At 41.7% G+C, this 12,536-nt stretch overlaps 1 protein-coding gene across 1 annotated transcript in view; it reads right to left on the bottom strand.

The window, feature by feature from the left end:
• Positions 1-1,239: 1,239 nt before the first annotated feature.
• GABBR2 (gamma-aminobutyric acid type B receptor subunit 2) overlaps positions 1,240-12,536 on the bottom strand; it is a 473,013-nt gene continuing 461,716 nt past the window's right edge. Inside the window, 2 exon segments of the mRNA XM_035550670.1 lie at positions 1,240-1,466; positions 7,640-7,757. Of these exon segments, the coding sequence (XP_035406563.1) occupies positions 1,301-1,466; positions 7,640-7,757 (284 nt within the window). The 3' untranslated portion in view covers positions 1,240-1,300.

The raw sequence follows: 12,536 nt of genomic DNA, 5'->3' as shown, positions 1-12,536 counted from the left end.
GCATGTGTATCTCACCTGTGGCGGAGGGTTTGGCTCCAGAGCTGGTCCAGATGGTGTGCCACTATCATTCCTCCTAATGAATTCTGTTCAGGGGAGGGAGCTAAAGTGTAAAACCCATTGTTATTGTTGTTGTTTCACAGTCCTTTTAGGATTAAAATAAAATATTCTGTTGGTAAATTTGATCTGTCCTGTCTATTGTCCGCTACAACTGTCACACACGCAGGTACAAAGCAAACATAGTGTATATTAACCTCTATGTGTTCCGCAGGCAAAGCCTGCAGCTCCAAAGTGCTGTGCCCTAACCCCTCCCCCACCCCCCCAAAGTCCGCTAAATTAATTTTATTGTAATTATGTGTGACAAAATTCAAACAAACTATGAAAAACAATCCACCCTGTGACATTAAGACTTTACTACCCAGCTGTCCCCAGCTTCTTGAGTTATCAGCCCTAGGACGTTTCCAGACAGTGTAGTACGTTACGCTTGGCGGTGTTTACTCTGAAATAGATGCCAAAACTTTGCTAAAACAAAGCTGCAGGTGGTCAGCACTCACTACCACCATCCCCGGAAAAGGGTAAAGTGCTCTGACCCCAACCAGCAGCTCTCCAGCTGGTAGCGATGCGGAGCTGTAGCTTCAGCCTCTGCTTGGGCTTTGTGTACCGTTGCTAGTTAGAGGTGACCCTGCTCGCAGCACTGCGGAGTCTCAATGACACCCGAGGAACCATTTCTCACAAACCGCCTTTCCTACCGAACATCATCCCTGAAATGAAAACAAGCAAGACTAACCAGTGCAGAATGTTTCCAGCAATTTAACACAACTCTTGTAAAAATGAGTGTATCTATTTCAATAAATATGTTATAGCTCAACCGCTGTATTTTTCCGTACATGGATACAGTATAGGATTGCATGTTCTCAGCAGCCACGTAAAGCTCAGTGACATTTGAGTGTTTGTTTTTTTTTTTTGTTTTGTTTTGTTTTGCTTTTTTTCCTAGTGTCTTTTTTGCAAGATCCGTATTTCCCAGCCTCCTTGTTGCTCGTAGAAATTTGGGAAGAAATGTTTCCAGTGACTTCTTTGTGAAGAAATAAAAACTCCATGAATAAGGCTACAGATCAAGCTCCTTGCGTCCTTCTCCTTTGCCTTCCCACATGAGCTACCCTGGCACTCCTGTGGCGGTGGCCTCAGCAGTAGTTCCTCTGTGGTCAGAGCCAATGTTATGTGTTTGTAGCTGAGTTCTATGTCAGATGTTTAGTCCAGTCATCGAGTACTTAAAAGCAGTTCAGGAAGCACTGATCTCCCTTTCCTACAGCCCAGAAACCATCACTCGAAAGGATGGCGGCACGTGTCTGTGCCGGGGGCTGGCGCTGGGGCTTACGCAGGGACTGGCACAGCTAGCGTCGACTCCTCCTATGGACGGCAAGTAGGCATGATGAAGGATGGGCAGCTGCAAAGACAGCCGACGCTGTATGCTGGGAGGGAGACAGAGAGAGAGGAGCATTAGCCAAGAGGAAAATGTCATATATTACATGCTTGGTATGTCTGCAGGTTGCTGTGAGGAGATTTCCAGTGCCTGACACTGTGATGGAGAGAGTTAATGCCAAGAGCATCACACTTGCTGCTGTTGAACTCTGCCACCTCGGTGTTATTTCCCTTTGGGGAATTTTTCTGACGGGCTAGACATGACAAAAGAATCTAATGGTGCATTGTCAGCATCTCACAACCTCCTGAAATTCCTGAGCACTTTCAGATTAATTGTTAGACTGCTGATACTCGAAAAAAGGAAAGCCTTACATTTGCAAGGAGGGCATGTGGGCATATAGCAATCCTCCGCTCCTTGCAAAGTGATCTACTGCATGCAGAGCAGTGGCTAACTGTATGGACATTCATGAGGTCGCCGACTCAGTTTTAAGCCATGCATCACTTAGCACAAGGATCCTGGAATTAAAGATGGCATTTTTGCAACTCCAGCTAAGGCGCATACAGGTACATGGAGAGAGGGAATTCAGACTGCTGACATTTCCAAGTAGTTCACCTTTGCAGTTTAGGTCTGTGCTTTTAAGGTGCTGACTGCTCTCAGGTTCCCACACTCAGCACCATGGGACCGCGGAGTCGGCACTTGAAAAGCAGTCTGTCCTCCCACCCACACCAAAATTCAGTGTTTAGGAACCCAGCATCCTCCATCCAATTTCCATAGAAGATTGACATCATCAGCAATGAAAGGGCTTTGTTTTGATTGTTTTTAAAAGGGATGCTAAGCCATGATCACAGCTAGCCCACCTAACCCATCTCCATGGAGAGGATAGTGCCATAAGACAGTGCTCTGCTCCTCCCATGCTCTGGATATACTAGCACCTTCCACAAAAGCCAAATCCAGTTGAGGTTTGTTAGTGCACGAGATGCTTTCGGTGATTAGGATGGTATCATACTAGGATTGTGCCTGCATTTGGACACATTCGCTCTTGAAACGAGGAGAGGTTTTCTTTAAGAGAGGGCAGCTGTTAAAGTGACAGAGCTGAAATGAAGGCCAGGTCTTTAATTACAGGAGAAAAATATCCATATGTGGCATTGGATCAGTTCAATGGAGTTTTCAATTTATATTTCCCTGCCATGTTCACTGTATAGACAGACCCTTATAAAAAGTGTATGTTTGGAAGTTTCCCTTTTGACTGCCTTTCTGATTCAAACATTTCATTTCTTTTTGCTTTGTGTTAGCAAGTGGAGACAGCTACAAATGCATCTGTTGCACTGCTCAGGGACCAAACAGCATAGCTATCAAATTAAAACAGAAAGAAATGAAATGATATTTCTCTTTAGCTTCTCCACTACGGCATTAAGGCTTGTTATATACAGGGATGGGGTGGAAAATGGTTGCAGCCTGCATAGACAGGAAGCTCTTCCTCATTCTTTTTCCCTCACAAACCCTCTCTAAAAGTTTAGAGCAATATTAATCCACAGTATTTACGATCGTACTGCTGGCCATGTGTCTTTGGGATAAAAGCAAATCCACTTGTGGTTATTTTGCCACTGTTTCTGACTCTTTTTGGTTGTATCAACGAACTCGTTCCTGGTTCTCAAGGAGTGCAGAGGTGGCACGGTTTGCTGCCTCCATGCGCTGCATCCTTATTAGCCTGACACTGCAGATTGTAATTCTGCCTCTCATTGCAGGGTCAGACACAGAACTGCCTGTGCTTATTTTCCCACCGGTGGAAATGCTTACTTTGTTCAACTGTTACAGACTTCTCATTAAAGAGGGCTTTGGAAGCTATTTCAAGAGAATCCAGTTGCATAATCAAGTGAATGGTGGTGTTTTGTTTTTTTTTCACCCATTTAAATGTTAGCCATGCCATGGACAAAGCATGTTTATTTGGCTATGCACATGGTGGCTGCAGTGGGTGGCAAATTTTGCTTTAACTGTACTTAAAGTTTACTTTCACTTGAAAACTTTGTTCCTGGAATCGAGGGAGAGGAAGATAGCCTGGAGACTAGTACACAATTAAGAACTTAGGCAAAACTCATAGGGAGGAAAAACAAAATAAACAAAAAAAGTAACAAAATCCAAACAAAAGTGCCATTTTCTCCTCAAGTGAAAGTAGATCTTTAACCTTGCTTCACTCTCCATGTTCTGTTTTTTCTTTTTTTTTCTTTTTTCTCTCTCCTCTCCTCTCCTCTCCTCTCCTCTCCTCTCCTCTCCTCTCCTCTCCTCTCCTCTCCTCTCCTCTCCTCTCCTCTCCTCTCCTCTCCCCTTCCCTCCCCTCCCTTTTCCTTTCCTTTCCTTTCCTTTCCTTTCCTTTCCTTTCCTTTCCTTTCCTTTCCTTTCCTTTCCTTTCCTTTCCTTTCCTTTCCTTTCCTTTCCTTTCCTTTCCTTTCCTTTCCTTTCCTTTCCTTTCCTTTCCTTTCCTTTCCTTTCCTTTCCTTTCCTTTCCTTTCCTTTCCTTTCCTTTCCTTTCCTTTCCTTTCCTTTCCTCTCCTCTCCTCTCCTCTCCTCTCCTCTCCTCTCCTCTCCTCTCCTCTCCTTTTCTCCAACATCAGTGCTTCACCCCCTCCTCCACCCTGCCACATTTTGTCAATGCTTTTCAGACTGGTGGCAGGCATTTTTTTTCAAGTTGGCCGTACGATATAGATACGTCAGAGCGTATGGTCAAGTAGGTGGGGGTGGGAAGTGGCTTTCAAGAACTGCTCCAGGAGACTGAAAGGAAAGGTGGTGCCACACACAGAGCAGTCACTCATCAGGGTGTTAGGATAGGGTGTATATGCTCAGCTCTACAGAAATGTCATTTATTAGGAATAAATAGATTCAAGTAAAAGCTTGACTTCCAGTGCCATTGCACATAGGAGCACAATGCAATGCAGGTGGGAACTGTGTGCATGATGCTGCAAAGAGGGCAGAGGCATTTGAAAAATATTTTGCTTCTGCTATACAAAAACACTGATGAGATAGATCCATTTGGTAAGTGTGGGGAGTGAAACAACTGCGGCTGCAGTCAAACCTCTTAAGATCTGTGGGAGTGTGTAAACTGCGCCTAAGTGCTCAGAGATCATTTCAATCGATTCTTCAGCCCATTAATGTTGATTTTTAGCAGCTGCTGGGAAGCTAGGGAAGTTCTAAAAGGCTACAGTAAAGCAAGATATTGTACTAGCAAGTAAACTAACCATTCTCAATGCACCTTATTTTAACAACAGCCTCGAGTAGAATAGGCAAATATGAAGCACCATCAGTAGAGAAACTTCATAAAGGAGGTATTTCATGCCAAGGCATATGGCTGTACTGCAATAATCCAGTCATAACTGACTTTTTGGATAAGAATTTTCAGTTACTAAAATTGACATAACTAGCCCCAACAGGGTATTTGACTGTCTTTTAAATGCTGATAAAAGCAGAGCTTTAGCTCAAAAAATATCAAGGTGGTTTCTACTATATGAGTTACACAGTGACTAGCTTCTTTGGAGGTTACAAAAATGAGCACATATAGAAAACAGTCTGCTGAAGTACCAGCTCTTAGTGGGGTCTGGCAGAAATCTATCATTATTTTTACTCAAAGATCTGCAAGGCTGTTACATGCTTTTGGCACTGTTAAAATGAGCACTGTGTAAATTTTAACAGTGCCAAAAACTAATTGACTGAATTCACCACTGGTGAGAAGGGACAACGTGCGGGAATGAAGGTGCACAGAAAAATATCTTTAGAGGTTACAGAAAATATCCCATTGAATTTATGTGTGTGGCCACAGTGCAGATAAGCTGACTGATGTGATCTTTAGATAAGCAAGCACTGTCAGGCTGGAATACAACTAATATCCTGATTAATATCTCAGCACGCTGTACTGATAAAATAGGTACCAAAGTGCCACGTGCAGCTCAGGTACACCAATCTTCCCCAGCAGATCACACACCCAGGGAAAATGAAAAAGTCAAAGAAACAGCAAAATTTACATGGCACTATGAATGACCTACCAGGTCCTGCCCAGCAGGAAAGGGAGTAAGAGGCAAAGGAAATTGTTAATTGCCTACTGTCATACGCTAAGGCTTCACTACAATCATGTAGACAGAATTTTCTATAGGTGCATGGATCAAAGTCTTAGCTATGTGCAAAACAAATGTTTTTCATAATATGATTGAGATGATATAAACTACATCCTGCAAGCAAGTATGAAACAACCTCTGGCATTACTGGGCCTGAAAAGTATGGCTGTGCCTGCACTATGGACATAGCTGTATGGTAAGGAATCACAGTCATATTATTCAAATGTAGCGCTAGTAGTAAGAAAGAATGAAAAAAAAATCCAAAACCAAATCTTTTCTTCTCTCTACAAAAACTTTTATACTGATGTGCATGAATGAGTAAGGGTACTCTTGCAGAGCACAAAGTGGCAAGAGTTTGGCAAAGTTTGGCAAGAGATAATCTCTTGTTGAAGAGAGAGAATCATAAAACCCTAGTCCCGAAGACTGCTATGCTTCTTCTTTCTGGAGGATCCATTGGGCCTGGGCTGTGCAGCTCTGGTAGCCAAACTGTATCCTTAGGGAAGACACTGACCCATGGCACATGCACAGCTGTGCAAGGGCTGAAAGATGCTGTTCTGATTTAGCAGGACTGTATTGATTGCTTTCCAGAAATGTCAGTGGCTGTTCAGATTTGTGCTGACCTGACTCTTAAGACCTTTAGGAAATCTCAGTCTTCTCATCAGTCACTGCTAGCCCAGAGGAACTTCTGTCTTCACCAGAAGTTTTTTATTTTCTTCACCAAACATTTTTTTTTTTTAATAATCTGTATCAAGAGAAGACTTGATGATCCTTGTTGGTCCCTTCTAACTCAGGTATCCTATGATTCTATGATCTGCGTTTTTCTTAGTATCTCTCTTACATCAAGGGGACCACATGTAGATGAGAGCATTTATCTATTCACACCACATTATGTCTCACAAATGGTGCTGGAAAAAGATGCACATCTAATAGGTATGCATTAAAGCACTCTGCTGACCTCATCAAGTCACAAGAGCTTGCTCAGTGAGGGCCCTGTTTTTGTGAAATAACCAAGAGATTTCGACTAATAAGGGCTTTCTTTGTGTGTGCATGTGCATTAAGGTTAGCTCCTGCACAAGTTTGTGCTGTGTTTTTTTTTTTTTTTTCCAGTGAGGACAGAGATAGAACTCCTTGTATTTTCCTGCACCATGTAATACAAGGCAGTGACTGCTATCTGAAATCAGGTTTGCTGTCACTGATGTAACATGTGACTGAGTCTGGCAATTTATTTAATTTATTCTGTTTAATAAGCTTTTAAGTTGCCCAAGTACCAAACAGGAGTCTGACAGCTATTAGTTCAGATGTTCATAAAGTGGTGCCAATGCAATTAGGCTACCTTAGGGAAATGACTTATTCTAGGGACAAATAAGCATGATGCTTCCCTTAGCTTTGGGCCACAGCAAGCCCTGCTGAGCTGTTAGAGGGTATTATGTGAATTTATTATATAGGTTCCTGGAAAGCAAGGCTGATACCATAAGTTCCTACCTTCTCCATGAATCTAACCAGTGCTTTGTGCCATCAATCACAGAATTCTGTGATTCTGTGATCCTCTCCTTGAGGATGCATCATTGTTTCTAAGGAAATGCTTTTCTATGTCCCACTCAGCTCCAGCTGCTATGGTAACATTGAGCCCCAAAACTGCTTTTATTTTTCTAGCTTAAGACCAAAATGGAGTAAAATGACTATGCACACCATGAACCCCGCTGGCTTTTGTGTAGAAGGACCTAGACTGTTGATAAAGGTCATAATGTGTGTGTGTTCCCATGTACATCCTCATCTCTCCTTTATGTTGGTGGCTGAGCACAACTTGTCCTGTAACTCTATAGAAACTTTAGACATCACACTATGGGTATTTCTGTCAAGAGAAAAAAAAAACAAACATGTTTGTTTTGGGGCACTTTAGGGTCCAGTGGGCCTAATACCCTCTAAATTTGGTGATGATGGTGAGCTATGGGCAGGGAGGCATTGCGGGTGCTTCAGGAGTTGCCACTCACATCTTCTCTTGCTGATGTTCCAGCTGTCCCTTATGTTTTAAACAGTAGAAAGTGTGAGCACACAAGCACATGCATACACAAGAGAGCAGGGTGTGCCTTTCTCTACCAGTATATAATGGTGTACTACTTACTGTTCTGGAGAGTTGATGTCTTCTATAGGATCTTTGCTCGTTCTGGAAGGGTCTGATGTGCCCCACTGTGCTGGTGGATTTTGATCAAGATGATTTTTCAAAATTGCTTTCTCGCCATCTAGATGGACAACATAGTCAATTTTATTTTACTGTTATCAAGTGATCTTTCTACAATTCTTTCATTGTAAAAGTTTATACAGGTATACACGGTGCCACAAAATAAACTCTTTCTGCCCATATTGCAATACAAGCTCAGGTTTCCCCATGAGTCTTTGGTACTCGTACACTTTTGGTGATGTGGTCCTTCGTGGCAACTACCAGGAAGAAACAGAAAAGTGAAAAAAACCTCTGTTGTCCTTTTTTTTTGTCTTCTCCCTCCCTCCCTCTCCCCTCTCTTAAATATCTTCTTTCATGCCTTTATGTGCCTTATCATATGCCTTTCCCTAGTCTTGAGCTGTGTAAAAAAATATAATATCATCATATTATCTTGAACTCAAACATTACTTTTCTATATGAAAAAAAAAACACAACTTGTTTAAATATTTTCCCAGAAAAATTATGATCTCACTGATTTATGAAACCTTGGTACTCTTTATCTCACAAAAGCAGTTAAGTGCTATCATTTAACCATCTATCTACTATGATTTAGCACAGAAATATCATTCATATCAGATGCACTGGCCCACAGGTTGTCTACAGAAAGGGCAGCTAATGATTTCATAAAGCTTTCTTCTGCAGTTCTCTCTTCTGTGTAATGATAACATATTTTCTCTGCAGGTAGCATCACTTAATTCCCATGGGAGACGCAGGAGTCAGGGGCTAGCTGTGCTGAGGTCTGTGGCATGCTTCAGTCCCTCTGCAAAAAGCAGAATGCAGCCATTTAAAGAAGGCTGTCTTAACTGGAGATCCTTTCTGTTCCTGCCTGCTTTTCCAAAGTTTCCTGCTGTGTTAAGCCAAGCAAAGTCACATGGAAAACATCTGAGTAATGAGGACAGTGAAGAGTTTTCATAAATAATTACAGAGCAGCTCCAAATCTATCACAGGCAGTTGTTTGCTACGCACGCAGAAACAGTGACTGCTGCAGGCACTAAGGCAACATGGAGGAGGACTCAAAGGTAGAAGCTGGAAAAGGATCTTGCAGGATTTGAATGCAAAAGTGGGCAGGAGTGACACAAGCAGGAGAACATCTGAGAGAAATAAAAATAGCCTGAAAAATCCAGCACGCATTGAAGGCTTAAGATGCTTTTCTCTACCACTAACAGCTAGAAGCCCCAAAGAACATTCAGGTTCCAGCACGCTAGGAGCATCCATGCTACCAATGAACATGGTAAAGTGCTCCTATATGTATGTCTACCCTCCCATTGTGGCCATAACTGGCCCTAATTTGTAGGATTCACTTTCCTCTGTGCAGGTCTAACAAGCAACTTGGAAAAGAATTGCTATGGCTCAGAAGAGCAAGAAAGATTCTTCACTTATGTTGCATGGAAGACAAAGGGCTGGGTGAGAAAGCAGACAACCGGAACACACGAAGCTGCTTCTGTTGAGGCAACACAATGTCAGTAAAAGAGAGCTAAGGGATCCAGCTGTAGGAAGAGAGAGGTGCTTTAAAGGGAGGGGACACAACAGGATTCGGTGATGGCTTAGATGTGAAGCAAGGACAGCAAGGAGTCAAATCTGACAGTGGCTAAGATAAGGAGCAGTGAAACCTATCATCTCAGGGCAGCCTGAAGTTTGCTGGTGTGGCACTTGCTGTCACAAGAGTTCAGTTTTTATTTTTCATATATCACATTTCTATGTATATCGAGCTTGACATTTGCATAAGAGCCGTGTGATGTCTATAAACAGACACATAGAAAAAAAACTCTTTATTTCCGTGATTAAAAACAATGTCAATGCTGAGCTGATCTAAACTGACAATGAAAAATGCTGACTTTATGACACAGACCAAAGTTAAAATTCATTTCATCCTTGTAATTAGGGAAAGAAAAGGCCTATTATTTAACTGCTCTAGGGCCCCAAATCCTTTGGCAAAGATAAGCAATTTGCAAAACCACTGAAAATACAATTCTACACAAAATGACTGGAATATGCAACTGCCAGACTTTGGGAGTGCATGATTTCAGAGAATAATCTATGTTGTACGCCCTGGAGGGATTTTTTGTGCTTTTAGTTTTGCTGGGGGGAGGGAGGAGAGGAAGGAGGTGGTCCCTGTCAAAAAGGTGGGGGATCTAGTTTAAAGTAGATCACAAATCATATATTCAGTGCCTACTCATTCCTTAACACCAACTGCCCATATATCACTCTGGGTGGTATTCTTAATAGACCCTCTTCTACCACTCTTGCGGATGATTCTCTCAATACACTGCATGTATTTCTGTATACAAGGTGACTGAACACGAGTTTTAATATCCCAGGTTAAAAAAGTGCAGACAGAAGCCACATAGGACTGCCACAACATCGAGACTTTTTTTCCCCCGTTTCTCTCTCTCTCTCTCTCTCTCTTAAAAAACTAAAAAACAGTTGGGTAATTCTTATTTGTTGCCTAGGGCTTTAAACTTTTTGGGAGAGGAGTTTTTAGATTTTTATTCTGCAGCTATGGAAACTAGAATCTTTTCACCTTCCCTTCCCTTCCCTTCCCTTTCCCTTCCCTTCCCTTTCACGTAAATAATGAAGATCAAGATTCTCACTTAGTCATACGCTTTCAAGAGCTGGAGCTTAAAGAAGAAACACTATCACCATATGCACTTAACTTAAGGATGGAGGAAATTGATTTTGTATAGGTGAACAGCTGAAAGAAAATAAATTAAAGCTAATGGTAAACTTTTGGCTTTCCTGATTTCTCTGAAGTTTAGGACTGGCTTTAGTATTTCCCTATCTTTTCTTCCTCTGTTCATTAAGTATGCCACCTGAAAAATGTCCTTCATTCTCAGAGTACTGTCTGCCACTGCAGATGCTACTGAATAAGTTGCACTGGGATGGTCTGACTGCCTTCAAAATTGAATTTACATTAGCCAGAAGCAGTTTCTAAGTAATTTTCACCTTCTTAGACCTCAAACAGGAACTCAGAAGTCTGAATAAGTGATGCCTGAGCACTTTCCATTCAGAAAACCACGGAGAAAAAAAGACAAATAGATTTCAAGTGCCTCGCAGAGCATTCACCGATTGGTTTATTAGAGAACAAAAGCAGCTACCCGGTTGTCAGTGAGAGCCAGGAGGTGTTAGCTCAGGACCTTTGCCCACCTGCAGCAGAGAAATGACTTCCAATTACAGAGCTCTAAGCCGCAGGAGGACATTCAGTTGCTGCTGCAGAGAGGCTCAGTGAGGAGGTCAGTGCTGCCAGCTGCTTGCCTTTCTCTCTGCCAGAGGTGACTCCTTCCTCAGACCTCCCATACCCGTAACCACTTCACAACCTGCCTCCCTCAAAATTACCTGGGTAGGCTTAAACAATTCATACATTTTAGCAAACGTTGTTCAGCTGCAGGCAGAAAGTACCACATGACTGCCGCTGCTGCTTTTTTTTTTTTTTCCAGGATTCTAGAAACTGTGTTTTTTTCACCTAGGAGTTTGTTGGCACTTGTACACCATGGCTTTATTGAGTATCTTCATCATTACGCTTTAGTGGCAATATTCCTCCAATTTCTTACAACTTGGTGTCAGGACTGCTGTTCACCCTGCATTTTTCAAGTCCGCTCGTCTTCTCTTTGTTAGAAAACATATTTTATGCTCCACAAAGAAGTAAATGTGGTTTAATAATAACTTGCAAGAGCTGGCAGAGATACTCTAGTCAATTTACTGAAGAGCTCTGAAAACTTTAAAGGTAAGGGTAGATCTTAAAAATCTACTGCTATTTTCCACACTTCTGTTGTTGGGACTGTGAAACAAGACTAGTCGCTTTTGGCTTTGTATGTGAGCAGGGTGGAAAGAAAATAAAGCCAAAAAGCAAATTAAAATGATCACATCAACTGCTGGTTATACGTGAAAAAATTCTCCTGAACAAAGTTCACAGCACCAGGAAGTCTAAGTCATGCCTTCTCGTAGTTACATTTGGAGAGGAAGACTTTTTTTTTAAAAAAAAAGCTAGTAAGATTCTCTTTTGATTTATACTACTGTGAATCAGAAGAAAGTCCCTTTACTACAGATTGATTTCCATGCAAGCAAAAGCAAGAACTGAACCTCTGGCAGATTGGTCTCTCTGTAGAAATAGAAACAAGCTCCAGTTTCAAGATTGGAATACATTTGCTAGGCTTCACAGAAACTAGAATCTCTCTCTCTCTCTCTCAGGATATAATGAACTATATCTTTTCTTTAAACCAACATTCCTTAAAGCCTTGCACACCTGTTTTTGAAAACCTTTCCTTTGAATCTGTGGTTTTAATCTCAAGCTTAATGCTTGAATAAAACCAGCTTCATAGAAGTAATGTTTTCCCCTCTATCGCAGATGAACTCTGTTTTGCTTTGCATTTACTAGCAACATGCCTTTGAAATCTTTTTTTTTTTTTCTTTGTGCTGCTTTTACATGGGGAAAAACTAACACTAGGAAACATTGGAGTGGGGTGACAACTGACAGAATGTGGGCATATCTGACATGCAAATGAATGCTCCCAGTCCATTTACAGCAACGAGTAAAGACTGTTTTCTGGCTCAAAACAGAAATGACTTTCAGAGCAAGCTGGGGTGCCTGCAGAGAGAGAACTTGCTAATGTGACTAGGAAAAAGAGATTGCTCATAAGTGGGGACTATTGATTCCGTGGCTGTCGTTCATTATTTTTTTTCTAATACACTACTTTGAAATGTACAGGCAAAGGTAGCAATAAATGAAGATATTACTGTATGTTTTTTTTCTCAGCTTGGCTTTAGGTGAAACTCTATCTATCAATCATTCACGTAGAAATAATTT

The sequence above is a fragment of the Cygnus atratus genome, chromosome 2 (assembly GCF_013377495.2).
Source record: "Cygnus atratus isolate AKBS03 ecotype Queensland, Australia chromosome 2, CAtr_DNAZoo_HiC_assembly, whole genome shotgun sequence".
Lineage (NCBI taxonomy): Eukaryota > Metazoa > Chordata > Aves > Anseriformes > Anatidae > Cygnus > Cygnus atratus.
Note: the sequence above shows the minus strand (reverse complement) of the source record. Positions and strands in the feature narration are given on the sequence as shown.